The sequence below is a fragment of the Agelaius tricolor genome, unplaced genomic scaffold, assembly GCF_023055355.1.
Source record: "Agelaius tricolor isolate 1412-34295 unplaced genomic scaffold, bAgeTri1.0.p SCAF_20, whole genome shotgun sequence".
Classification (NCBI taxonomy): Eukaryota; Metazoa; Chordata; class Aves; order Passeriformes; family Icteridae; genus Agelaius; species Agelaius tricolor.
Window position 1 is genome coordinate 3,734,120 of NW_027269280.1, and position 24,022 is coordinate 3,758,141.

Sequence of the window (24,022 nt, forward strand, 5' to 3'; positions counted from 1 at the left end):
CAAGATCAAAGATAACCAGAGCTGTCGAGGAATCCTGGGGAAGCAGGGCACAAACCCAGAGCAGCCCTTGGAGCTCACAGGGCACCTCCCCAGCTGCTGAGGTGGGGAACTTGCGTGTGCTCATCACACGCTTTAATTCGGCTTCTGCAGCACCACAGCCCGAGATCAAACCGTGCACTGCAGAGAATCCTTCCCAGAACGAGCAGAAAGGAATTCCAAAGCTCTCTCCAAAATGAACAAAGCGAGATGCCCAACATCGTCTGCTTCCGTACCGGCTGAATTTACCCAGATTTTTCTGTTAGTACCATTTCTCACACGGGTTATGACAAAAATAACTGCACATCAATGAAACTGCCAATCACAGCACGGATAGAAAACTAAGGAAAAAAAAAAAAAACCCTTAAAATCGTTACATAAAGACAAACTGCACCGAACTTGAACACTTCTGATCGAACAAAACCATCTTCCTTCATTTCCCTGGAGCCCATCACGGACTCAGCCTGTACTGCACCATCCCTCTGCCCCAGCAAAGCACATCCCAAAGCACGCCCAGCCCAAACCAGGGCAGCTCTCCGCGTCTCTAGGGAGAGGTTTTCATCCCTGCTGGAAAAAGTTAAGAACGTTCTCCTCGATCTCTACCAAATCTTCAGTTTTAGGGACGAAACGATACCGTAGCCCGGGGAAGTGTTTTCCTTTTATTTCTCCATATTTGCATAGAGCCAAGCTTTGCCTACAACCTCCGAAGCAACCCCAAGAGCGCAGAACACCCTCGGAAATATCCGGGGACACAACAACACCGGACAACTCCCAACGACACCGTCCCCTTCCACTCTCTCCTGCCTCCCAATCCATTCCCCCAACAGCGTCACCGCTCCGTGCCACAACATCCAACACAACTCCGGGGCATCCGCGGCTGCTCCTCCGGGGATTAAATCCATTCCCGGCTCCTCCGCGGCAGCGCAAAAAGCTCCGGCCGGGGTCACCTCGGCTGCGAGCGCCGCCGGCTCCGCTCCCCCCGGGCCGAGGGGGCACCCCCGGGGCGCCGCGGGACCCCGGCCCGGCCGGGCGGGCGCCGCAGCCGCGCAGCCCCCGCGGGGCCGGGAGCGCGGGAGGGCCGCGGGGGGGCTCGGCGGGGCGGCGGAGGGGGCGGCGGGGCCGCGGCGGGGGCGCGGCGGGTCCGTACCGTAGATGGGCCGCAGGCGGCGGTCGTTGGGGTCCTGCACATGGCCCCGCGCCGCCATGATGAGAGCGCAGAACGCAGCGCGCAGCCGCGGCCGGGGGCGGGCAACGGCGGACGGGCCGGCGGGGCGGGGCCGCCGCGGGCAGCGGGACACGGCGGGCACCGGCACCCGCCGGGCACCGCTACCGGCACCGCGCACCGGCACCGCCACCGCCACGGGCGGGGGCGTCAGAGACCTCACCTGACTTGACCCGACCCGACTCGGGCCGGGTCACCGGTGATCGGCACCAGAGATCGGCACCAGAAATCGGCACCCGACACCGGCACCCTCGACCGACCCTCAGCAGGCCGGCGGACTCGGGACCGGCACTCCCGAGCGGTCCCCATAGGGCCGCGCTTTCGCTTTCGCCGGTCCCGGTCCCTCGCAGCAGAGGCGGCAGCGGCCGGGCCCGGTGCCCGGGGCTGTGAGGGGAGCGGGCACCGCACGGAGTCATGGCCATCGCCGACGTGCCCGCGGCCGAGTCCCGGCTCTGCGGCAACTGGTAAGGCCGGGCCGGGGTCGGTGAGGGCCGGGGTCCAGCCGGGGTTCGGTGAGGGCCAGCCCGGGGCCGGGGTCGGTGAGCGCCAGCCCGGGGCCGGGGTCGGTAAGGGCCGGGGTCGGTAAGGGCCGGGGTCGGTGAGGGCCGGGGGTCCGTGAGGGCCAGCCCGGGGCCGGGGGTCGGTGAGGGCCGGGCTCGGTGTGGGCTGGCCGGGGTACAGCTCCTCGGAACGCGCTGAAATAGCGGAGACGGCCGTGGGGCCTTTCCTGAGCGTTTGGGCGTCGCATTTCCTTTCTGACTTAATAGGGAACGAAATAGAAACCGAAACGTTCGGGTGGAAATCCAGGCTCGCTTTTCAGTGAGACCCGCACAAAAGACACGATTCCGAGTTTTCCTTCAGCAGTTCTGTGGCTCAGGAGCAGAAATACGAGGATAGATCAGTAGGCAGGGTTGTTGTGGAAGTTTTTCTTTGATTACACCTCTCTGCAGAGAGCCCAGTGGCTGATAAGGAATCACCTCACAAATTGTGGCTCGAATTCAAGCAGCTAAAGAAATTAACTTTTTCTGTAGTTGTTTTTCCCCAAGAGACATCAGAATCCAGACAATTTCTTGCAACATCAGCCTGGTTTGTTTGGTCTGTGCAGTCCAGTCGATGCTGTTGGACTTTGTTGCTTTGCCAGGCTTTTGGGTGCCTGGGATCTGGCAGGGCAGAGAACAGCTGTGGGTTTAGCAAACAAAAGGGTATAAAATTAATGTAGGTGTTTTCAAGGTGGATTTCTTGGAAAGGGGATGATCCATGCAGAAATGATGCTGCCTGGTTGAGGCAGGAGGAAGGACTGAGCTCCAGGTGCCTCAGAGCCTTTTGGTCCTTTTGTCTTTGGTTTCAGGACGGAAAACAAGCATCTTAGAAATGAGGTGAATTGGGGAATTTTGGGGTAAAAGTGAGGTGAGCTGGGGAATTTTGGGGTGCAGAGCAGCGTTGTTATTGCTGGGGCCCTGAGCTGCCTGGTCTGTGGAGGGTGCCCCTTCCAACCCAAACCATTCCATGGTTCCATTAGCCTGGAACAGGATCTGTCAGGTATAAAAAAAGTTTGACTGCTTTCCAAAGCATTGTTTGACTTCTCAAGAGCCAAGTTATTTTCAGGAAGAAACTTTTATCTTCTCATACTAATTTATTAACTTGATCCCTGCCGATAACTTGTTTGTGCTGCAAGATTTCCCTTTCACATAAGGAAATAAATCCACCTGGATTTTATCTGAATACAATGTGACTTTTGCATGTTAAATACATTAATATCCACCTGTGCTGGAACCTTGAGGCCTGGCTGGGCCTTTCTCTACTCACTTTAAACCATGAGCTCATTGAAATCTTTCTTAGCATTCTCTTTCTGTTGTGAACAACTGCTTGGATTTGTTGTCAGTGAGTTTCTGCCCAGTAACCTCAGCGACTTTCTCACAGCAAAAAGGATATTCCTGCAGTCAATTTCATCATCCATGAAATCCACTGTAGAAGAAATATTGAAATATGCCCCTACTGCAGCGACTCCATCCCAAAGTCTGAGATGAAGAACCACATTGAGTCTGAACACGTGCAGGTGAGAGACTCCTCTGCTCTGGGGCTGCTCATTCCTGTGGGCATTCATCTGATGAGGTCCCTTTGCCTGTAGGTCACCTGCAAGTGTAGGATGAAGATGGAGAGCAGCCTCCTGAAGGAGCACGAGGTTGGTGGGTTTGATATTATTGAACCCTTGGGTGTTTCACTGGTTCCAGAGCTTTTCTGGATTCCAGCCTGGGGCTTGTGCATCCTTTATGGAGTGATGCTTCCCAAACTCACACCCTCTGGGAGAAGGGATTGGAAACTGCCCTAAAGTCCTGGAGCCACTCAGGGCTTCATATCAAAGGGCTATCTGTGATAATTGGTGATTTTTTTGTCCTTGTCAGTTGAAAAATAGCTATTTAAAGTATGATTGACTTGACTTCTTTCATTCCTTTCCTGTTTCATGTTTCTGCTGGAGCCATTATGAGACTTTTAATAACTCAATCTGTCCAAACAGACTTTAAAAATAGCCTGTAAAATAAACTAAAATAGGCCAGAGTGGGATTTTCTGAGTTCTGAATCCAGTTGGCTGCTGTCACAGACAATCTTGTTATAAATGTCATCCCTTCCCTTGCTGTGGGCTCCTCTAGAGACAACTCTGGAACTGCCACCTCAGCCTGCTGATTGCTGAGGGAAAAAGGATTTTCTTTGGAAATCTGTGCAGTTCTAAACCCTGGGAGTAGCTAATCCTGCCTGTGTGTGTGTGTGTGTGTGTGTGTGGTGCTTTTGGATTATAAAGCAAACGATGGTGTTTTATTAGTGCAGGTTGTTCCTTGGTGCAACATCTGCAAATATCACATATTTTATCTGTTTTTAACCAACCCCTTTTTAAGTGGGTTCAGTGTGGGGTAAGGAACATGTCCAAGCAGTTCTTGCTGAGCAGTAAATGAGGTGTCAGTCTGTTCCCTAAAAAACAGTGTGGATTTTAGCTGTGCTGTGGAATACAGCTGGATTTGGGGTTGTATCTAAAACTCCAAAGGGCCTGGACAATCTGCCCACCTTGGTGGAACAGACCTGCCCAGCATCTTCTCCTGTGGCTCTCCAGGCCCCTTTAGCACATCAAACCACAGCAAAATAGGAATAAACACTCTTGTGGTGGGGTTTATCCTTAAATTGGAGGGGAGGGGAAAAGCAAAATCCAGAAAGCTCCACGTGGCCCTGGCAGATTCAAAATCATATCCTGAGCACCTGAAGAGCTTCAGCTGCTGAGTTTGTGCCTCCAACACATTCCCACGTTGTAGTTTACCCCAGGTTGTTCCTTTGGGTGTGGCTGAGGACACAGCAGAGCTCTCCAAAGCTGAGGAATCCCCGTGTCCCTGTGGGAAGAGTTACCCCCTGTGTTTTCCAGGCGTCCTCGTGTCCCCTGCGGCCCGTGCTGTGCCAGTTCTGTGACATCCAGCTGGCCTTCAACAAGCTCCAGGAGCACGAGCTCTACTGCGGGGCCAGGACCGAGCCCTGCGGGCGCTGCGGCCGCCACGTCCTGCTCAGGGAGCTGCCGGAGCACCCGCGGGTCTGCGGGACACCGGACACACCGGGGACACCGGCCACACCGCAGAGGGCGGCCAAGGACGGCGCCACCGCCGCGCCGGCGGCCCGGAGTGAGGGTGGAGCCACGGGGACCGGGGAGCGGGGATGGGCTGGGGAGGAGCCAGAGCGGGGAAAAGAGATTTAGAGGGGCTGTGGGACACAACTGCAGGGACAGAGCCCCGTAAGGGACACAACTGCAGGAACCGAGCCCCGTAAGGGACACAGCTGCAGGGACAGAACCCTGTAAGGGACACAGCTGCAGGAACAGAACCCTGTAAGGGACACAACTGCAGGGACAGAGCCCCGTAAGGGACACAACTGCAGGGACAGAGCCCCGTAAGGGACACAGCTGCAGGGACAGAGCCCCGTAAGGGACACAACTGCAGGGACAGAGCCCCGTAAGGGACACAGCTGCAGGAACAGAACCCTGTAAGGGACACAACTGCAGGGACAGAACCCTGTAAGGGACACAGCTGCAGGGACAGAGCCCCTTAAGGGACACAGCTGCAGGAACAGAGCCCCGTAAGGGACACAGCTGCAGGAACAGAACCCTGTAAGGGACACAACTGCAGGGACAGAGCCCCGTAAGGGACACAGCTGCAGGGACAGAACCCCTAAAGACAAAACCCCTAAAGATAGAATCTTAAAGGACAAAACTGCAGGAACAGAACTCCTAAAGACAGACTCTTAAGGGACAGAGCCCCTAAGGACAGAATCTTAAAGGGCAGAACCTTTAAAGACAAAACTCCTAAAGATAGAATCTTAAAAGACACAGAACCTTAGGGACAGAACCCCTAAAGGCAGAATCTTAAGGGACAGAATCTGGAGGGGCAGAACCCCTAAGGACAGAATCTTAAGGGACAGAACCTCAGAATCTTAAGGGACCAGAACCCCTAAAAACAGAATCTTGAGGGGCAGAACCCCTAAAGACAGAGACACAGAACCCCTAGAGACAGAATCTTAAGGGACAGAATCTAAAGGGACCAGAACCCCTAAGGACAGAATCTTAAGGGGCAGAACCTCTAAAGACAAAACCCCTCAGGACAGACTCTTAAGGGACAGAACCCCTAAAGACAGAACCTTAGGGACAGGACCCCCAGAGGACAGGAACCTTAAGGGCGTTCACAGGAACAGCACAAAGAAACCAAAAGTGAGAAAAAGTAGACAGGAAGGAAGAACTGGCTGCTCATTTGGTAGCTGGTCCAGGTGTGAGGTTTTGTGATTCTTTTCTGTGGAAATGCAGGATAGTGAATGCTCCAGAGGCACCAAGGGGGAATGTTTATCCACAGAATGAGGTGTAAGCCAGGAGTGCTGAGGTGCCTTGGATAAAAGCCCACTTGCTTCATTTTTTTTTTTGTCTCAAAGTACCTGGCTTAAAAATGAAACTGGAGTTGTTTGCTCCCTGTAATTTGGGCTATGATTTTTCTCCATCCTCCTGGCTTTGTTAGAGGTGCCCTTGGCTTTGAGATGCTGAACTCCAGGAGAAACCCTGGGGCTGAGTCTGATGTGCAGAGGGAGCTGCTGGTGGCAGGTTTGGTGTTCTCCCAGATTGACAATGTTTGTGTTTTGAAGGGGATGAGCTACAGAGACCTGAACTCCTTCATTCCCAGCTTGCTGAAGACTGGAATGCTGACCTGGACTATGTGTTGGCTCTCAGCCTGCAAAGTGAGAATAACCCTCAGCATAGCACTGCAGCTGACATTCCCAGGGATTTCTGGGAATACGACTACACCAAAGAGCCTGGACAATCTGCCCACCTTGGTGGAACAGACCTGCCCAGCATCTTCTCCTGTGACTCTCCAGGCTCCTTTAGCACATCAAAGCACAGCAAAATAGGTATAAACACTGTTGTGGGGGGGTTTATCCTTAAATTGGAGGGGAGGGGAAAAGGAAAATTTGGATTGGGAATGTTAAAGATTACCTCAGTATTTTAAAAGGTGAAAATCAGTCATTTTGAGACTCCTAAAGCAAAGCAGCAAGTGAAGAAATCAAAGGTTATTAAATTAGTGGGTCTCTGACCTTGGTGTATGGTGGGAGCCCAGGTGGGGAAAAAGGTTCTTGTGGAAGTAAAAATGGTGGGAAGGAGGATCTGGAGGAAACCTGGAGTGCAGCTCGTTCTGAGAGGAGCACAGGGTTCCATGATGCAGCAGGAGCTTTCACCAGGCTCACAGAGGATGCAATCCCTGCTTCTCCTGCAGACAAGGACATGATCATGTTGCCCTGCGAGTTCTGTGAGGAGCTGTGTCCTGCTGAAGATCTGATCCTTCACCAGGTTTGAGATTTCCTTTGGTCTCGGGGTTTGCAGTGATGGCTTTTCTGTGGCTGTCACTGAGCAGGGTGTGGAAGGGTGTGGGTGACACTGGGAGAACTCTGGGTCTGTGCCAAGGAAAGTGGTTTTCAGTGCCCACCTGGCTCATCAGGAAAGGTGATTTTTCCCTGTTGTTTGTGTAACAGACAGGGTGTAACCCAGCAAGTGCCTTTGCCTCATTCAGTAAGAGAAGTTCCTCTCCAAATCCATGGGAATACAGTGGTCTGCAGGCTGAGGGCTCCAACAGCCACAGGAGTGTCCCCTCATCCCAGCCCCAGGCTGGCCAGGTAGAAGGAGACATCATGATTCCATGTGAATTCTGTGGCATCCAGCTGGAAGAGGAGATTCTCTTTCATCACCAGGTACTGGACAGGACAGGCTCTGGTGGTCACATCCCATTGTTCCAGGATGGGCCCAGTCCCCCAGGGGCTCTTGTGGCAGGCACATTCCAGGAATTCAGGGAGCTGCCCCTGGCTCAGATCTTCCCACACAAAGCTCTGGGATTCATGTGAAGGGTTGTGCTGCACTGAGGCTCCTCCTGAAAAGTGCTGGATTAATTTGAAAGCTCTTGTAATGAAACTAAACAAAAGGGCCTGAAGTTGCACAATCAGAATTACACAAAATGAAGTTGAACCCTGGATGAGTCAGCTGAGGGGAGAGAGGAGCACAAGGGTAAAACTGGATGGGAGGGGAAGGAGAGAACAAACTCCAGCCCTGGGAGTGGCGTGCCCAGGGAAGAGTCCTCTGGAATGTGCTGCTGCCACAGGCAAGATGGGAGAATGCTGAGCTCACCATTCTCTGTGTCATGGTTCATTCACATCCCTGGTCCCAGCAAGCTGCTGAAGCTGGGGTTGGGTTGGTTGTTCTGGGCCTCTCCTGTCCTGGGGGACAGCAAAATCTGTTCTGGGAATGAGATCTGATCAAACTTCAGAGCTTATCACAGAATGCCAGAATGGTTTTGGTTGGAAGGGATGTTGAAGCCCATCCCATCCCATCCCACCCCGTGCCATGGGCAGGGCCACCTTCCAGTGACTGCAGCCTGGCACAGGGATGGAACTGGATGAGCTTTAAGATCTCTAAACCATTCTGGGACTCCACTATTCCCTCTTAACATCCCCAAGTGCTGCTGCTCTGCAGTGTTTTCCCAGGGATTTCCACCTGAGTGGGCTTCACTTGACCAGCACTGTGTGTTCTGTGCAGCACCACTGTGACCTGCGCCCTGCCAGCCCCACGGGTGACATTGGTGCCATTGCAGCTCGGGAGCTGCCAGCCCAGCCCCACGGGGACAGACGGGAATCACCAGAGCCGGCTCGGCGACGGATCCGGCACCAAGGTGTGGGCAGGGCACAGCCTGAGCTCCCTGGGAGCTGCTGTTACCCTGTTCTCTCTCAGAAATCTTCATCCTCTGCTCTGGGGCTGCGCTCAGGGAGGGAGGATAAAATCACTGCAGTTCTGTCCTTGGGGGTCCTGGGGTGGACACTGGGGTTGTTCCTGATGCTGCAGTTCCTGTTCCTGTTCAGCTCCGTGTCCTGTCCCTGCAGGAGATGTTTCTCCTTGGCACGCAGAGGGCTCTGGGAAGCTGGGGCTGTTCCCTGCTGCAGGGCCCAGGCTGAGGACGGGGGTGGCCAAGGCTGGGGACGCGGCGCTGTCCCCTCCAGGGAGAGCCGGTGACGCTCCGGGCAAGCCCGGGAAGGGCAGTGGCACTGAGGGGACACGCAAGGACAGAGGTGACTCTGCAGCTGGGACAGCACCCCGGGCAAGAGCTGCTCAGCACTTCCAGGCAGAGACCTTCACTTCCAGCTCCTCCAGAGCTTCTCCAGCCCAGCCAAGGTAATGCCTTTCCTTCTGCTCCATTCCCCTTCTTATGCTGCAAATCTGGGTCCCTTTGGCTTTGCCTGTGGCTGAAAGGGTTTTCCAAAGCTTTCAGATTCACCCAGTTGATTTTGGCTGGTGCTTACCTGAGTTTCAAACAACAAATTTAGGTTTTTACCTCAAAAGAGAACAGACCCATTGGTCACTGGGATCAAATGTAGGTTCAAGTCTCATTACTGTCCCATGGGAATGCTCTGCTCTCACCTGGGCTCTGAACAGGAGCTGCTTCTGCTCTGAAACATCTGGGCCAGGGTCAGAGGAGACCCAAGGGCCTCTCCCTGTCTCCCTGCTGTGCTGTCCTGTGCTTATCCAGCTCGGTGGCTTTGCCTCCTCTGAAGGTGTCCCTGTCCCTGTCCCACAGCTCTGGTGCCGCAGGAGGAGGAGGGAGCCTGGGGCTGTCGGACGGGCGCAGCGGCCTCCGGCGCCGGAGCTCCAAGGTGAGGCTGCAGGGGCAGCTCCTGGTGCTTTTGCCAGGACAAGGAGCTGCTTTTTACAGCCCTCCCTTATTAAGTCATATTTGAAAACAGCATTTTTCTTTTCCCCCTGCCATAAGGCAAAAGGCCAGAGCCCAGCAGCTGGACAGCCAGAGGAGTGAGCCAGTGCCTGTGAGAACATGGAGCACCCGGCCCTGCCCCTGGGCTCTGCCAGACTCCTGCAAGCAAATTCTGACACTCAGCTTCAATTTTTAGGCAGTGACCATTTTCTAAATCTCTATTTTTAATCTGTGAGAGCAAACTTCAGGTTTTTATGTCTTTGATCACCTCGAGCACCACCCCCAAGGCATCAAATTGAGTCTTGCCTTGGGCACCACCTGAGTTCTGTGTCTGTGTGGGCTCCTTGTGCCATCCTGGGCTGGGATTTGTGTCACCCCGAGCTCTGGGTGCGTCCTGCCCTGGAATGCTCAGTGACAGCTGGTGACACCAGCAGGGAGCAGTCAGTGCTCCAGCCCTGTCCCATGCAGAGCAGGTTTGAGGGTTGGGGCTCCAAGGCTTCTCAGTGCTGCATTTTCAAGTTTAAAGCTTTTTAATTTTCTGGGAATAAAATTTCTCTGAGGCTGTCCCAAACCGTTGTGCAGTGCCATCTGTCCCCTGGGGTGACACGGGACCACAGCCCCTGCTGAGGATCCATTCCTGCCGTTATTCCCTGGCTTCTGTTACTGTTGGAATCCCTGGGACTTGGGGAAGTGGAGCAGAGCCTGGATAACACCCGTGGGCATCAGCCTCATTGAGGAGGTGCAGCAGATGGCACTGGCAGGGCTCATTGGCCACCCCTGGGGCAGGGTCAGGACCCAGGCCTTGCCTCAGGTGCCAGCTCCATCCAATGAAGGCTGAAGGGAACTTCCTCCTCAAATAAAGACATTTTACAGATGCTCCCACCAACTGTGCTTATTTAGACAAGAAAAGAAGAATAAAAGTACTTAAAAACAGGGGCACACCAAACCTCTGCTCTTCCCATTCCTGGGGAGAAGGGCTGTGAGAAGATCAGGGAATGGGAGCTGGTCCCTGAGGTTTGGGCTGGATAATGGGATGCTGTGGGTCAGGGATCATTAAACATGACAAATAATTAATGACTGAGGTGGCAGAGCCTGTGCTGTGCCTCAGGCACAAGGAATATCCCAGAGGAACAACCTCAGCAGTGGCCCTGCTTCCCTTTGGTACAAAATCCTGACATCCATCCTGTTCCAAGCACACACAGAGAACCCAGAGACGTGGGATTCCAAGAGAGCAGCTGCAGCTCCCCTTTCCCCCCCTCTCCTGCTCTGCCTCAGGCAGCTCCAGCAGCAGATCCCAGTCCCTGCTCCCCACAGAAGGACACAAACACCTCCAGGGATGTTAAGAATCTCCTTTATGCAGGTGTACACTCGATGGCCAAGAGCACTTACAGGTTAATGCCGTGTATGGAACCGAGATGGACACACACCAAGCTAGAACTAATACCCAGCTCCAGAGTTTTTCCATTGTTTAGTATAATTTTACATTCTGAATGAATATATATTAAAAAAAATAATAATAATCATCACAAACCAATCTTTGCTTCGACAAACAAGCCTAGTACAGACAATGTCAAGTTCATTTAAAGCACGAGGAATTAAGGATGATTAGAAAAGCTTTAATTAAAAGGCCATTTGAGCCACAGCTGAGGTGCTGCAGCACTTCCTTCCCAGGAGCATGGAATTTAAAAAAAAAAAAAAAAAAAAAAGCCAAAAAACTCCCACAATTCCTCTTGTGGGGCTCATCCTGTTCTCCAGAACAAACCAAAGTCGATGGAAGTTGGTTATTGGTGCGACATTTGTCCTGTAGAAGAAGCTTCATTTACACCCCCAGGTGCAAACGACGAGAAGTTCGTTATTTGTAATCATAAATAATTAACTGTAATAAATACGGATCAAGTAACGTTCCAGCACACGCCCGGGGCCGGGTGCAGTGTGCTCCACTCGGATGTGCTTCCCAAGGAGCACAAACACAGCAGCAGCAGCAGCAGCTTCTTACTCACAGCTGGAACTGGAGCCTCGGGAACCGCTGGCACACGGAGCCCTCCGGGATGGCCCCTCAGCATTTCAGGATTGGACCCCAGGAAAGGCCAGAGAGAGCCCAGCCCGGGGCCACAGCTCTGCCATGGAATCCAGCCAGTGCTCCCCACCTTTCCTGTCTGGGAACAAACGGGCTCCGAGCCCCCCCTTCGGCTTCCTTTTCCCTTGGTCTTTGTAAACTCCAGGTGTTCCCGCTTGCTCCGAGTGGTTTCTGAGCTACATAAACGCTTCTACCAGGAAATGGACGAGATTCAAGAGTAAATATTCTTCCTACATGGATCTGTTCCCTGGACAGGGCAATATGCATTGGGAGGGTAACAGCTTCCTAACCACGGGCTTGGGAGACTCCGGATGCCGACGACTACGAGTGCTGCACACACATTCCCATTGCCATTGCCACTCGCGCACGGAAGAACAAGGACACCCATCCCCAACTCACACCGCCTCTCCCGCATCCCACGCACTCAGCGTTCCCACTATTCACAATAATGTACAATAAATACATTTGGGATTCCCAGGAGCAGTTCTGGAGCCAGGGGACACCGAGCTGGAGGTTTGGTCCCCTCAGCCGGGGCCTCCCGGGCGGCTCCGCGCCGGCACTCGGCTGCTCACGGACAGCACCGACGGATTCCGGGATGGTCTCTTCCTCAGAACTCAGGATCCCAGGGATCAGCAGAGCTGGAGTGGCCCAGAAATCCTGCTGAGGGATGAGACACCTGTGGAGGGGCTGCTCTGAACCATCCAGAACAGTCCACAGAACACCAGTGAAACGTGGAGTTGTTCCTGCTCCGCAGCTGCCTCCCAGCTTTCCACACACAACAGGAGCTTCGTCCTCCCGCCGGGTGCCAGAGGTTTTTAGGATAATTTGCTCTTGGATCAAAGATTTTTGAGTACAAAAACGAGTTCCAGGTGTTTGAGCACCCCCTGGTTGTTCTGAGAGCTCATTGGGAAATGGGATAGTCCCGCATATTTGGGATGGACTGTGGTATCTTACACCCTTTGGAGAGAAGCTGTTTTGTTCTGCTCATATTTTAATTACAATAAATTATTTTGTTGCTAAGCAAAGCAGACATTCAAGAACATCTAGGGCAGAAACCCAATGGAATCACAACCCTTTCACTGTTCTATTGGAAATTTTCCCAAAAGTGTTGAGCTGAACCCCCCAGTTCCCTGTGGCAGCCCCCATGTGCTTGGTCAGAGTTTAGAAAAATTTCAAGGAAAGTGGTGGAAAAGTGGAAAAAGCAGTTTGGCAGCAAAGTTCTGCTTCAAACCTCAAGCAAGTGCCACGAATCCTGCCTGTGCTCTGCTCCTGCCCATGCAGTGATTCCCTCCCCACACCCAAACCTGGCATTTTTGTACTCAAAAACCCCTCAGGGAGAGCGATCCATGAGCCTTCCCCTGCCAGGGCTCCCGGCCTCGGAATGCCCTCCCTGCCAGTGGTGTTTGCACGGGGCAGAGACCATTGTGGATTACAAAATTAGAAATGTACAGGTGGAAAGGTTTTTTCCCCCAAATTAAATTATACACAAACCGGTCTTTACTAAACTATCCTACAAATATTCCACAAACAAGGCAGCAAAAGAACCAGTCCACCACAAAGTCTACGAATACAAAATGGAAGTCTTCTGGGAATTACTGTAATGGGAACGAAGGTTCAGGAAATAAATTAACCCCCAGCTGATCCCAGGGGAGGTGCTGGATGGGAACTGAAGGGGTTCCACCGGGCAGAGTCACGGAGTCACCTCCAGGCATTCCCTGCTCGTGCTCAGCCGCTGAGCGGATCCTCGCGGTAGTGGATGGCGTAGCGGAGCTTCTCCAGCATGATGTCCAGCGAGGAGTACTGGGGCAGCTTGATCATGAACATGCACGTCTCCACTCGGATGTACCGCGAGTCCGGGGAACCTGCGCGACAGCCACCGCCAGGGTTACAGCCAGCCCAGCACTGTCACACACCTCTTGTATGGAAAATCCTTTCCTTAGGATTTTTCCTCCTGAGAAGCTGAGAGGCCTCAGGAACAGAATGTGAACAATGGTTATCTGCTGCTGTGCAATGCAACAGGTGCATCTGGGATTGGCCCATGTTGGTTGTTTCTAATTAATGGCCAATCACAGCCCAGCTGGCTCAGACTCTCTGTCCGAGACACAAACCTTTGTTATCATTTCCTTGTTTTTCTATTCTTAGCCAGCCTTCTGATGAAATCCTTTCTTCTATTCTTTTAGTATAGTTTTAATGTAATATATATCATAAAATAATAAATCAAGCCTTCTGAAACATGGAGTCAGATCCTCGTCTCTTCCCTGTGAACAAAATCCTATCCCTGACTCTTGTGGGGCTTTTGAATTGTAAATGTTTCTGTGATTCTCCCATCAGGCCCCATGCCAGTATTTTCCCAGCAGTTTAATTTCAGGCAAATAGCAAAGTGCCTCTGCAACTCTACAGGGCAAAGTTTTAATGGTGGAATCCCAGAACAGTTTGGGTTGGAAGGGATCTTAAAGCTCATCCAGTTCCACTCTCCCACCATGGGCAGGAACTCCCCACTGGATGCAGTTCAAGTTTTAGGTGAAATTTTAGCTTTACATCATTTAAGCCCCAATTCTCTCCTGATTTCCCCTCATAACCACCTGCCCCTCCTTTGTCAGTGTTCATTAAAGGGGGCACAGAGCTGGGAGCAGCAGCAGCAGCTCCTTTTCCTCTCCTTTTCCCCTCCTTTCCCTCGGTTCCGTACCTGCGGCGCCGTCGGGGGGGGCGATTTTCATGGGGTAGGGAGGGACGTGGGCGGTGTCGGGGCCGCCGTCCTTGCAGGGGCAGGTGAAGGGGATCCTCTCCTGGTTGCAGGCAAACTTGATGAACTTGCAGAGCTCCTCCTGCGTGAACATCTCCAGGGCACTCCAGAAGAACTCGATGTGCTGGTCGGTCTCCATCAGTCCCACCTGGTACATGGTGTGTGCCTGAGGGGACAGGGACACGTGTCCACTGCTGCTCACCTCTCTCCCTTCAGGAATTTTCTCCAGTTCAGACTCTTACTCCTCTCTGCACAAACCCCACCCTATTATTTCCTGAATCAAGTGAAATCTTAATGAACTTCCCTGGGGGAAAAGCAGCTCCCCAAGGACGTCCTGGCTGAGGAACCAAAACCTAAAGATTCTCCCCTCCCACCTTCCCCTGCAGGATCCCCTTCTCTGTGTCCCACAGGAGTGTGGCCAAAGCACCTTGAGGAATTCCAGGTTGATGTAGGGAAGGCCACAGGTCCTCAGCTCCATCTCCAGGGGGGTGAGTGTGGTCAGGAGCTGCAGGGGGATGATGGAGCCCAGCCCTGCCCTCACTGCTGTCATGCACTCCGGGGTCTGCAGCTCCCGCATCCGCAGGCTCCGGATGGCGGCCGCGTACACGTCCTTGTTCTCCCACCTGCAGGGGCAGAGACCTGGGCTGAGGGAGAACTCCTGGGAGAGCCCTTGAGCCCCACCTGTGTTACACAGGGAAGGGTTTTATGGAGAGATCCTGGTCTGGAACAATCCAGAGTCAGCAACACACACTTGGCATTCCAATGCTTCCCAGATAATTCTGCTGTCCTCCACTTCCTCCTCTCCTCCCACCTGCCCATCCCTCACAACTGGGAGCCCCCACAGCTGGGACCAGCCCTGCTCCTCTGTCCCTTACAGAGCCAAACAGCACCACTGATCCCAAGTTCTGCCACCTTCTCACAAAGCAAAGCTTTCCCAGATCCTTCCAACTTGTTACAAAAGCACCTCTGGAGAGGCTGTGCTTGGAGAACGATTCCAGAGATGTTCTGTGCCACATCCTGCCTGGAAGGCTGCTCCTTACCCCACAGGGATGTGCCTGCCCCTGGGGCACAGCTCCACCTCCTCCCCAGTGAGGCTCAGGTAGGTGAATTTGCAGCAGGGTTTGTTGGGGCAGTCGGGGCTCTCCATGGCCAGGTGCTGGGAGGCGATTTCGGCACACAGAGCTTCCAGCTCTGTCTCGTCACTGATCTGTCACAGAACAAGGACAAGGACCTGGTCACCTGCATGGCAGTGCCTCCTCACAGGTGTCCCCACAACGGGGACTCCAACAAAGCAGCAAAATCCTGCTTTGGGAGTTCTGCTCTGGTTTAGCAATTCCAGTAAATATTCCAGAAGCCGGAATTCCACTGTGCCCTGCAGCAGGGGAGTGTGGGAAACTTCTCCAAGGCAACAGGATATAAAATCCTGCATCCACGAAGAATCCACCCATCTCCCAACCCTGCTTCCACAAAAACCACCTGGCAGCCACCAGCCAGGGCAGGCACATTTGTGCCATGGGGGAATCCTGAGGAGAAGGAGAAGGAGGGAAAAGGGACCTACATTTTCAAACTTTTTGACGTAGTTGTAGGTGAGGATGTCAGCTTCCTGCAGATCCAGGTCGGGATCCAGGGGCTCTCCCACCAGGGTCTTCCAGAAGGAGGGCAGGAGGTCCAGGGGCAGAGGAACATCGGCTCGGATGGCGATGCCCAGGAGCTGCCCGAAGAAATGGAGCAGCTGCTCCTCGGCGTAGGTGATGGGGCTGGGGGTCAGGATGTACTTGCCCTGTGGAGGGAACAGCAGCCAGGGCAGCACTGAGCACCTGCCCACAGCTTGAGGGGCTGGCTGGGAGCAGGCCCGTGCCAGTGCATCCTTCCTGCTCCACTCAGGAAATGTTCAGCTGGGTACCAAAGGATCTGCTCCAGCACAGCAGGAGTCCCTGTATTTTACACACTGGTATCACCTTATCTTATCACTTTCTGATCCAATCAACCCCATTTTGGTTGGTTCCCATTTTGCCAAGCTGTTGATTAACACTCACAGCATTTTCTGAACTTGTTACATCAGTTTGATATCCAAGTCTTTCAGTTGTGGGATGTTTCTGAGCCTGGATTTGCAGAGCCAGGTTTGTTACACAGTTGGTCTTAAGCTGAGGGAACTGAACTGTTTCCTGCCCTAAGAATATTCCCAGGAAGGAATTACAGAGAATTCTTTGGACCATCAGCTTTATCTTGTTTCTAGAGAACATCTACTGTACCAAATATGACACTAAACAGCTTGGATGGAGCATCTTATTCTCCTGGCAAGGTGACAGACCTTTCTGGTGACATTCCTGGAGTAAGGCCACAGAATACAAATTCTGTTCCCTTTTGCTGCACTCAAGAGGTGCACCATGGGATCACCAACTCCCAGCTCTCCCAGGATATGGGATCTGCTTGGTTTCATGGATCTGAGGCCTCTCTCTGCACCTTTGACCCAATGTGTCCCACTCCTGTTCTAACCCAGCATTCAAAAAGAGAAAAAAACCCCTCATTTTTGGCACTGGGATCTCACACCTTGTTCTTATTGACAGCAGAGCTGGGGCACAGCAGGAGCAGGGAGAGGGAGGAGCTCTGGAGCTCTTTACACACTTGCCAAAGGAAGTGACGGAAAGATCCACCTGGAAAAGAGAGAGGGAAAACAATGGAAACGTTCCTTTGTTCCTGCTGCATTCCTAAATGCTGCTTTGCTTTCCAGCACTCCAAGAACAGCAGGAATACTTGTTCTACCAGCTGGCCTGCAAATGGGATGTGGTGCTGGATTAGGAGATGGATGAGGCTGTCCTACAGCAATGGAGGTGATGCTCCAGGCTTCAGCACAGCTGCTGAGCCACAGCCACAACATTTATCTCCTCATAAACACTGTCAGTAGCACCCAGCCCTTCAGAAGACAAGAATTCCCCTTGGGAGAAGGAGCCTTGGCTCAGCTGATGGCTGTAGACTCACTTCCTTTGCACCTCAGACAGGTGACAGGAGCTGGGGATGTCAGAAGTGTGTTCTGGGCTCTCTGGCTCCACACTCCCCCATGGATCTCCACCAAGGGCCAGCACAGCCCACGTGGGTTTGGAGAGCAGGGATCCCTTTGCTCTTTGGGATCTGCCTCAATACCCCACAGAACAGCTCTGCTGTGCCAAATCCCCTCAGGCCACGGTTAAACCCAGTCTCCTCCTGGTGCAAACACTGAGCAACCACCACCCCAGGGAGAGCCAGCATCCAGGGGGATCCCATTCTTTTCCATCCACAAGGGAATGCTGCTCCTTGAAGTCCACACGAGGAAGGTTGTGCTGAAGAGTTGTCCCTGAGGGAAGCCACTTGGGCTGTCCCTGTCCCCACTCCCTGATGCCATGGACCCCTTGTCCCCACTCCCTGGTGCCATGGACCCCTTGTCCCCACTCCCTGGTGCCATGGAGCCCTGTCCAAACTCACTGGTACCCTGTCCCCATTCCCTGCTACCATAGAGCCCCTGTCCCCTCTCCCTGGTGCCCTATCCCCATGTCCCCTCTCCCCGGTGCCCTGTCCCTGTCCCCTGCCCTGCATTCACTGGTGCCGTGCACTCCCTGTCCCCACTCCCTGTGCCCTACCCTGCTCTCCCTGGTGCCCTGTCCCTGTCCCCACTCCCTGTCCCTGTCCCTGCCCTGCACTCACTGGTGCCGTGCACCTCCTCCCCGGTGAAGCCGATCACCTGTCCCTGTCCTGCCCTCCCTGGTGCCCTGTCCCTGTCCCCACTCCCTGTCCCCATGCCCTGCCCTCCCTGGTGCCCTGCACTCCCTGTCCCCGTGCCCTGCCCTCCCTGGTGCCCTGTCTCCCCTGTCCCCTCTCCCTGTCCCCTGCCCTGCCCTCCCTGGTGCCCTGCACTCCCTGTCCCTGCCCTGCCCTCCCTGGTGCCCTGTCTCCCCTGTCCCTGCCCTGCCCTCCCTGGTGCCCTGTCTCCCCTGTCCCTGCCCTGCACTCACTGGTGCCGTGCACCTCCTCCCCGGTGAAGCGGATGTTGAAGGCGTAGGTGGGGTCGCCCCCGCTGGCCAGTTTGACGCAGAGCTGGGACGAGGGGACGCAGCCCAGCTGCCGGGCAGCCTGGCAGAAGTAGGAATTCTCTGAGGAACGGATCTCCCCTGTCCAACACAAAGGGAAAGTGAACCCCCAGCCTCACAAAGCAGCTGAGCTGGGGGAAAGCAGCTCCGAGGTGCTGGAAAGGATCGGTGCTTGCTGTACCTCCCACGATCTCCAGGGGGTCCAGGGTGATTTCTGGGGCTGCGTGGTCAGCGGTTCTTTGGACGGTGGCATTGAGCACTCTGTTCATGACAGTGACTTTTGTGTCATAAAAGATTAAACCTGAAGAAACAAACACGTTTCAGCAGAGTTAATCTACCCCTGAAATTCTCCAGTGGACAACGGCAGAATAAAATTTTCCCCTTCTAAGACATGGCTAATCTAAAATTTTTTAAAACAATATTTCACAGTATCATGGAATGGTTTCCATGATTCCACTCATCCAGTTCCACCAGGGACACCTTTCATAGCTCAGGTTTCTCCAAGTCCCATCTATTTGCTCCTCCTGTTTTTTTGGAATAAGTAACTGATGAACACAATTCCAATGTTCTATAATTAGATCCCAGCAACTCCACCACAATCTCTGTAAATAGGAACATATTGCCAAATAGCTTTCAGGAGTCTGAGATGTTTTGACAGTAAAGCTACAGGCAAGAAATGATAAAAAATAGGGCTGTGACACTGCCCCAAAAATATATTTAATACCTCATATCTCTGTGAAGAGAAATCTCTGAATATTCCTCACTCCCCCACACTGGTTCAGGAGTGGTTTTTTTCCAGCTGGGCCAATACAGAAAACTCCTTTCACATACTGACACCCCTGGTGAATTCTGTATATCATCTTCTTCATAAAACAAAACTGGACAATGTAATGCCCCAAATCTTGGGGTTTTTTGGTGTCTAATGAAGGCTGTAAAAATACTCTGGTACATTTGTAGCATTAGCTACAAGAAAAGATCAAGAAAATGCTCAAACAGGAAAGTCCTGAGACTTTCACCTGACCTGCTTGTTAACTAACAAAGTTTTGATTTCTGGATACTCTCAAGTGGATAAAGACCCACAAACACAGAAGGTGGAACAAATTCCTCTGTGGGTGTGGTGTCATGAGGATAATCCCCCTGTTCTTTAAAAGCAAATCAAGAGAGAAGTGCCCTGTGGGCAGTGCCCCTCAGAGGTGCCCCGTGGGGTCAGTGCCCTGTGGTCAGTGCCCCGTGGGGTCAGTGCCCCGTGGGGTCAGTGCCCTGTGGTCAGTGCCCCGTGGGGTCAGTGCCCCGTGGGGTCAGTGCCCTGTGGTCAGTGCCCCGTGGGGTCAGTGCCCCGTGGGGTCAGCACCCCGTGGGGTCAGCGCCCCTCAGAGGTGCCCCGTGGGGTCAGTGCCCCTCAGAGGTGCCCCGTGGGATCAGTGCCCCGTGGGGTCAGTGCCCGCTGACCTTTGGCCTCCTGCAGCAGGGCAGCGATGCTGTTCCCGTACATCTCGCTCTGGCGCAGCTCCACCAGCGGCAGGAAGAAGGTCTCCAGGGTGGTGTTGAGGGACTGCAGCAGGGCAAAGCGCAGCCTCAGGCTCTCCACGGGGACATCTGCACAGGGAAACTCCCAGTCAGGGACAGGAACAGATCCCTGTTCCACCTCCTGCAAACCCCAGCAGGTTTGGTCCAGGAGCCACACAAAGCAGCCCCTCTGATCCCTGTGCTGAGGATGCAGGAATGTTCCTTCCTGGATCTCCAGTCTCTCGGTGTGAGTCCAGAATCTCCCATTATCATGGAACTTTTCTCCTGAAGTGCTTAGAACTGGATTTAGGTGACTAAAATCTGTGGAAATCCAGCCTTCCTTCCCCTGCAAGCTGAACCCACCAGGTATTTCCTGCTCCAGCCTGTGCTGGAAACTCTGCTTGGAGAGCAGGGAGCAGCTGCACTGCATCCCTGACTTTGCCCAAGCACTCACCCAAAGAGAGAGAAGATCCAGACCCAGCACTCCCCTAAACCCACCAAGCCCCCAGCCTGTCACAGACATCTTTTATGAAAAATCCTTTCCTTAGGATTTTTCCTCCTGAGAAGCTGAGAGGCCTCAGGAGCAAAATGTAAACATTGATTATCTGCTGTTGTGGAATGCAGCAAGTAGATCTTTGATTGGGCCATGTTGATTGTTTCTAATTAATGACCAATCACAGCCCAGCTGGCTCAGACAGAAAATCCGAGACACAAACCTTTGTTATCATTATTTCTTTTTCTATTCCTTGCTAGCCTTCTGATGAAATCCTTTCTTCTATTCTTTTAGTATAGTTTTAATATAATATATATCATAAAATAACAAATCAAGCCTTCTGAAACACGGAGTCAGATCCTTGTCTCTCCCCTCATCCCAAGCCCCTGTGAACACGGTCACACCCAATCTCCAAAGGAACACCAGGAGCACTCCCAACTCTTGCCCTCTAAAAAAAACCCCTCCATGCCAAGCACCCAGCCATACTCAGGAGGCAGGAGATCCTGGGGTCTGCTGCATCAGCTGGGTCCAGGTACACCTCGTGGGGGTGCAGGCGGGCGGGGGTGATGGCCAGGTGGCGGCACAGGCGGTTGATGTACTGCACCAGCGCCACGTCCATCTCCAGGCTCCACTTGCGCGACGCCTTCTGCGCGTGCCGGGCGTCGATGCAGGCGCACCTGGAGGGGGACAGGGCACAGCTGCTCGCTCACAGGGACAACCACACCTGGAGCACACCCGTGTCAGGACCCAGGACATCCCTCTGGCCGTCCTGAGCAGCCAGGAGCCCTGCCAGGGGGCTCAGAGACCCTGGCACAGAGCCCAAGATGCCCCTGTGGGTTTGATTATGACCCGTGGAGCGAGTTACCAACCTTAGATGGAGATCTGCAAGCCACGACAAATGAAGAAGAATGCTAGTGAATTTATCACAAGGTGAAAAAGGAGATTTGGGGGATTTTAGAATGGGGGTAAGATGGAGGGATCTGGGCATGTCCAGCCTTTCTTCTTCTTCTTGGCCTCCATCTTCTGCTGTGATGTTGGCACTTACAGATTGATTTAGAGTAGAAGCTCACTGTCTAACATAGGTAATAGGTATTGGAAAGTAATTGCAAACATTGTGTACGTAGTTTTTAATATAAAGACATAACACTGCCCTGGGGGCAGGCAGAGTGCCTGGAACTGTCCTGCTGGATGGACCTCGGCAGGGCAGGAGAAAGAATTTTATAGATAAGAAACAATGAACAACCTTGAGACCAAGAAATGAAGAGCCCTGACTCCTTCTTCAAGTGTTGGGCTGGGAAAAGAGACTTCCCAACTTTTCTCGGGGTCACTCTGACAAGCTGGAGATCCCAACACACCTGGAGCAGAAGCTGGTGCCCTGCTCTTCACTCCCCTTTCCTTGAGCAGAGCTGTTCCATGACAAGAACCCCAGTGTGAGGCCAAGAGCTGATTCATCAGCCACTTCTCCTCACTGGTATTAAACAATTAGGCACAAAGGCCCTGCCTATTAAGCACTCTTAGTGCACTATCTCCTCTGGAGATGATAAGGGGCAATTAGCCTATGGCCTGACACAGGCAGATAAGGAGAATTCATTTAAGGGACTTTCTTCCTCTACAATATTAAGAAATCTAACAGTTCCTCTTCTAAAGCATTTCTGACCCAGTAACAACCCTGCCAGTTAAACAATGACCCAGTGCACTGGCTGGGGAAGGAAACCAGGGACAGACATGGAGCTACAGCTCCCTTCAGGAAACTTATTATACAGCTTGGAAGCTCTAAAGAACACTGGGGCATCTGATTTTGACAGCCATGCTGTGCACAAGAAATCATTTGGACAGCACGTGACTTTTAAAATGCATTTTGAAGAAATGACTGATTTCCCTTCAGGCCCTGCAGCCATGGATGGAAGTGTTAAAGCTTCCTGGATTAGGAGCACTTGGGATCAGGTGAGCACAGTGAGTGAGTGCCACCTCCTCAGAGAGGTGTGCAGGCTGTACCTCTCGAAGTGCAGGTCGTAGCCACAGGACAGGATGGCTCTCCACACGCTCCGGATGTCCTGCTTGGAGCGGTCCACCACGAACCGGTGAAATCCATCCAGGGTCAGGTACTTCTCCTCAGGAACTGCCACCAAACATGGACCAGCAAAGAGTTCATGACTTGCCATGGAGTCCTCACCCCAGCAGGAGCAGGAGGTGGCTGCTGCCAGCTTCCCCCTGCTGTCCCATCCCACCATGGACCCTTTCCTGGGTAGTTCCATCTATCACACATTGATCCACCTCAGTCAATAGCACCTTCTCACTGTCCTAGAGGGCTCAAACCCCCCTCTGCTCCTCTGGAACACCTCCCTCTAACCCTACTTGGCTGGATGCTGAAATTCCCCTTTTCTGAGCTAACCTGGCACTTCCTGCCAGGAAGAAGGGAGTCTAAGCTCATGTCTGCTCACTCTTCCACCAGACCAAAGCTCTGAGCACAACCCCTGTCCCCCCTGGCTGTGCTGTCTCCTCCAGAAGTTCTGAGCTATCTCAATCATCTTTTTTATCCAATTTCCCACTTGTAACTGAAGAATTTCCCAATATAAATTGAGAAGCACAATTAAAACCCACCTGGTTCAAGTCCATAATATCCCAAACCCTCACTACACCAAAGCCTTGGAACTACATCCCACAGGAAGTTTTCTGTCTGGTTTATTGACATGCCCTACACACTGCTGCAAGAACTGTTTGCTCTCACACTGATGGGCCCAGATTCACAGAGATACAAATAAAAGCAGCATTTTAAATCACAATTTAAAAAAAAATGTAGTTAGGCTTGCTAGAAATAAAGACAAACCAAATCAATCACGAAGTCATATAAACATGTCAATAATAAAAATATTTTTCTAGGATAAAACTATAAAAAATTCTCTGCAGCTCCCACCTTCCTGTTTCTTAGTGGGAGACTTCTCAGGGTCCTTCTCCTCGGGTTTGCTCTTCTCAGGAGATTTGGGCTTTACCGTGGGCTTCTTCTCACTTAAGGCTGTTCGGCTAAGGGACAAAGTGGGTGTTAGGATCAAAAGTTTTCTTTCATTTGTTCACAGGATCCCAAAATTGTTTGGAAGGATCCTAAAGCCCATCCAGTCCCACTCCTGCCATGGATTACTCCAAACCCTGTCCAACCTGATCTGTGTTTTGGAATAAGTGCACTGGGCTAGAACACTGATGAACACAATTCCAATGTTCTGTAAATAGAACATCCCAACAACTCCACCCCAATCTCTGGGAAAAGAAACACTTTGCCAAATAATTGCCAGAAATCTGAGATGCCCTGACATTAAGAGCACGTGTTCCCTTGTTCCAATACACAGAAGCACAGAGGGATGGGGGATAAAAACCTGGATTTGTACAGTGAAATCCAATATTCCCCAAGTGCCAGAGGACTGAGGACACCCACCTGACACTGTTGAGCATGGACTTCTCCTTGGTGGGGGGTTTGGTGACCGGGCGCTTGGTGCTCACCACCTTCACCGGGTGCTGCTCCTTGCCTGCCTTGTTGTACTTGCTCTTGTCAAATTTGGGCTTGGGAACTCCGTATTTCCTTAAAATCTTCCAAGACAAGAAGTGAATCATCACCCAGTGCTTTCAAGTGACAC

At 52.7% G+C, this 24,022-nt stretch overlaps 3 protein-coding genes across 8 annotated transcripts in view; 1 reads left to right on the forward strand and 2 right to left on the reverse strand.

Annotated features, from left to right (window-relative positions):
- NAA25 (N-alpha-acetyltransferase 25, NatB auxiliary subunit) overlaps positions 1 to 1,286 on the reverse strand; it is a 26,660-nt gene extending 25,374 nt beyond the window's left edge. The window contains exon 1 of the mRNA XM_071445167.1: positions 1,184 to 1,286. Within this exon, the coding sequence (XP_071301268.1) occupies positions 1,184 to 1,241 (58 nt within the window). The 5' untranslated portion in view covers positions 1,242 to 1,286. The remainder of the gene's footprint in view (positions 1 to 1,183) is intronic.
- Positions 1,287 to 13,831, forward strand: TRAFD1 (TRAF-type zinc finger domain containing 1). 3 transcript variants are annotated; one of them, XM_071445168.1, is made up of 11 exons: positions 1,287 to 1,722; positions 3,179 to 3,314; positions 3,387 to 3,440; positions 4,665 to 4,920; positions 6,416 to 6,679; positions 7,042 to 7,115; positions 7,298 to 7,513; positions 8,352 to 8,484; positions 8,693 to 8,981; positions 9,385 to 9,460; positions 9,577 to 10,087. In XM_071445168.1, the coding sequence occupies exons 1-11, from the start codon at positions 1,673 to 1,675 to the stop codon at positions 9,616 to 9,618; spliced, it is 1,590 nt and encodes a 529-aa protein (XP_071301269.1). In that variant the 5' UTR covers positions 1,287 to 1,672; the 3' UTR covers positions 9,619 to 10,087. The 3 variants fall into 3 exon arrangements, with proteins under 3 accessions (XP_071301269.1, XP_071301270.1, XP_071301271.1); XM_071445169.1 differs by having other exon boundaries at positions 4,665 to 4,914; XM_071445170.1 differs by lacking the exons at positions 9,385 to 9,460; positions 9,577 to 10,087 and adding an exon at positions 10,099 to 13,831.
- Positions 10,851 to 24,022, reverse strand: part of HECTD4 (HECT domain E3 ubiquitin protein ligase 4) — a 68,817-nt gene continuing 55,645 nt past the window's right edge. For all 4 annotated transcript variants that reach the window (XM_071445166.1, XM_071445164.1, XM_071445165.1 and 1 more), the window contains exons 64-76: positions 23,824 to 23,975; positions 23,311 to 23,417; positions 22,392 to 22,515; positions 20,883 to 21,073; positions 19,847 to 19,993; positions 18,579 to 18,698; positions 18,323 to 18,478; positions 16,887 to 16,990; positions 15,895 to 16,116; positions 15,377 to 15,543; positions 14,764 to 14,959; positions 14,280 to 14,502; positions 10,851 to 13,455 (exon numbers count right to left, since the gene is read on the reverse strand). In XM_071445166.1, the coding sequence (XP_071301267.1) occupies positions 13,319 to 13,455; positions 14,280 to 14,502; positions 14,764 to 14,959; positions 15,377 to 15,543; positions 15,895 to 16,116; positions 16,887 to 16,990; positions 18,323 to 18,478; positions 18,579 to 18,698; positions 19,847 to 19,993; positions 20,883 to 21,073; positions 22,392 to 22,515; positions 23,311 to 23,417; positions 23,824 to 23,975 (2,046 nt within the window). In that variant the 3' untranslated portion in view covers positions 10,851 to 13,318. The remainder of the gene's footprint in view (positions 13,456 to 14,279; positions 14,503 to 14,763; positions 14,960 to 15,376; positions 15,544 to 15,894; positions 16,117 to 16,886; positions 16,991 to 18,322; positions 18,479 to 18,578; positions 18,699 to 19,846; positions 19,994 to 20,882; positions 21,074 to 22,391; positions 22,516 to 23,310; positions 23,418 to 23,823; positions 23,976 to 24,022) is intronic.

What these genes read in the sequence shown, in the direction of transcription:
- TRAFD1 (XM_071445168.1), top strand. Translation starts at nt 1,673, where the DNA reads ATGGCCATCGCCGACGTGCCCGCGGCCGAGTCCCGGCTCTGCGGCAAC. An exon ending in GCCTCCTGAAGGAGCACGAG is followed by an intron (nt 3,441 to 4,664) that starts GTTGGTGGGTTT and finishes TGTGTTTTCCAG; the next exon opens with GCGTCCTCGTGTCCCCTGCG. An exon ending in ATCAAAGCACAGCAAAATAG is followed by an intron (nt 6,680 to 7,041) that starts GTATAAACACTG and finishes CTTCTCCTGCAG; the next exon opens with ACAAGGACATGATCATGTTG.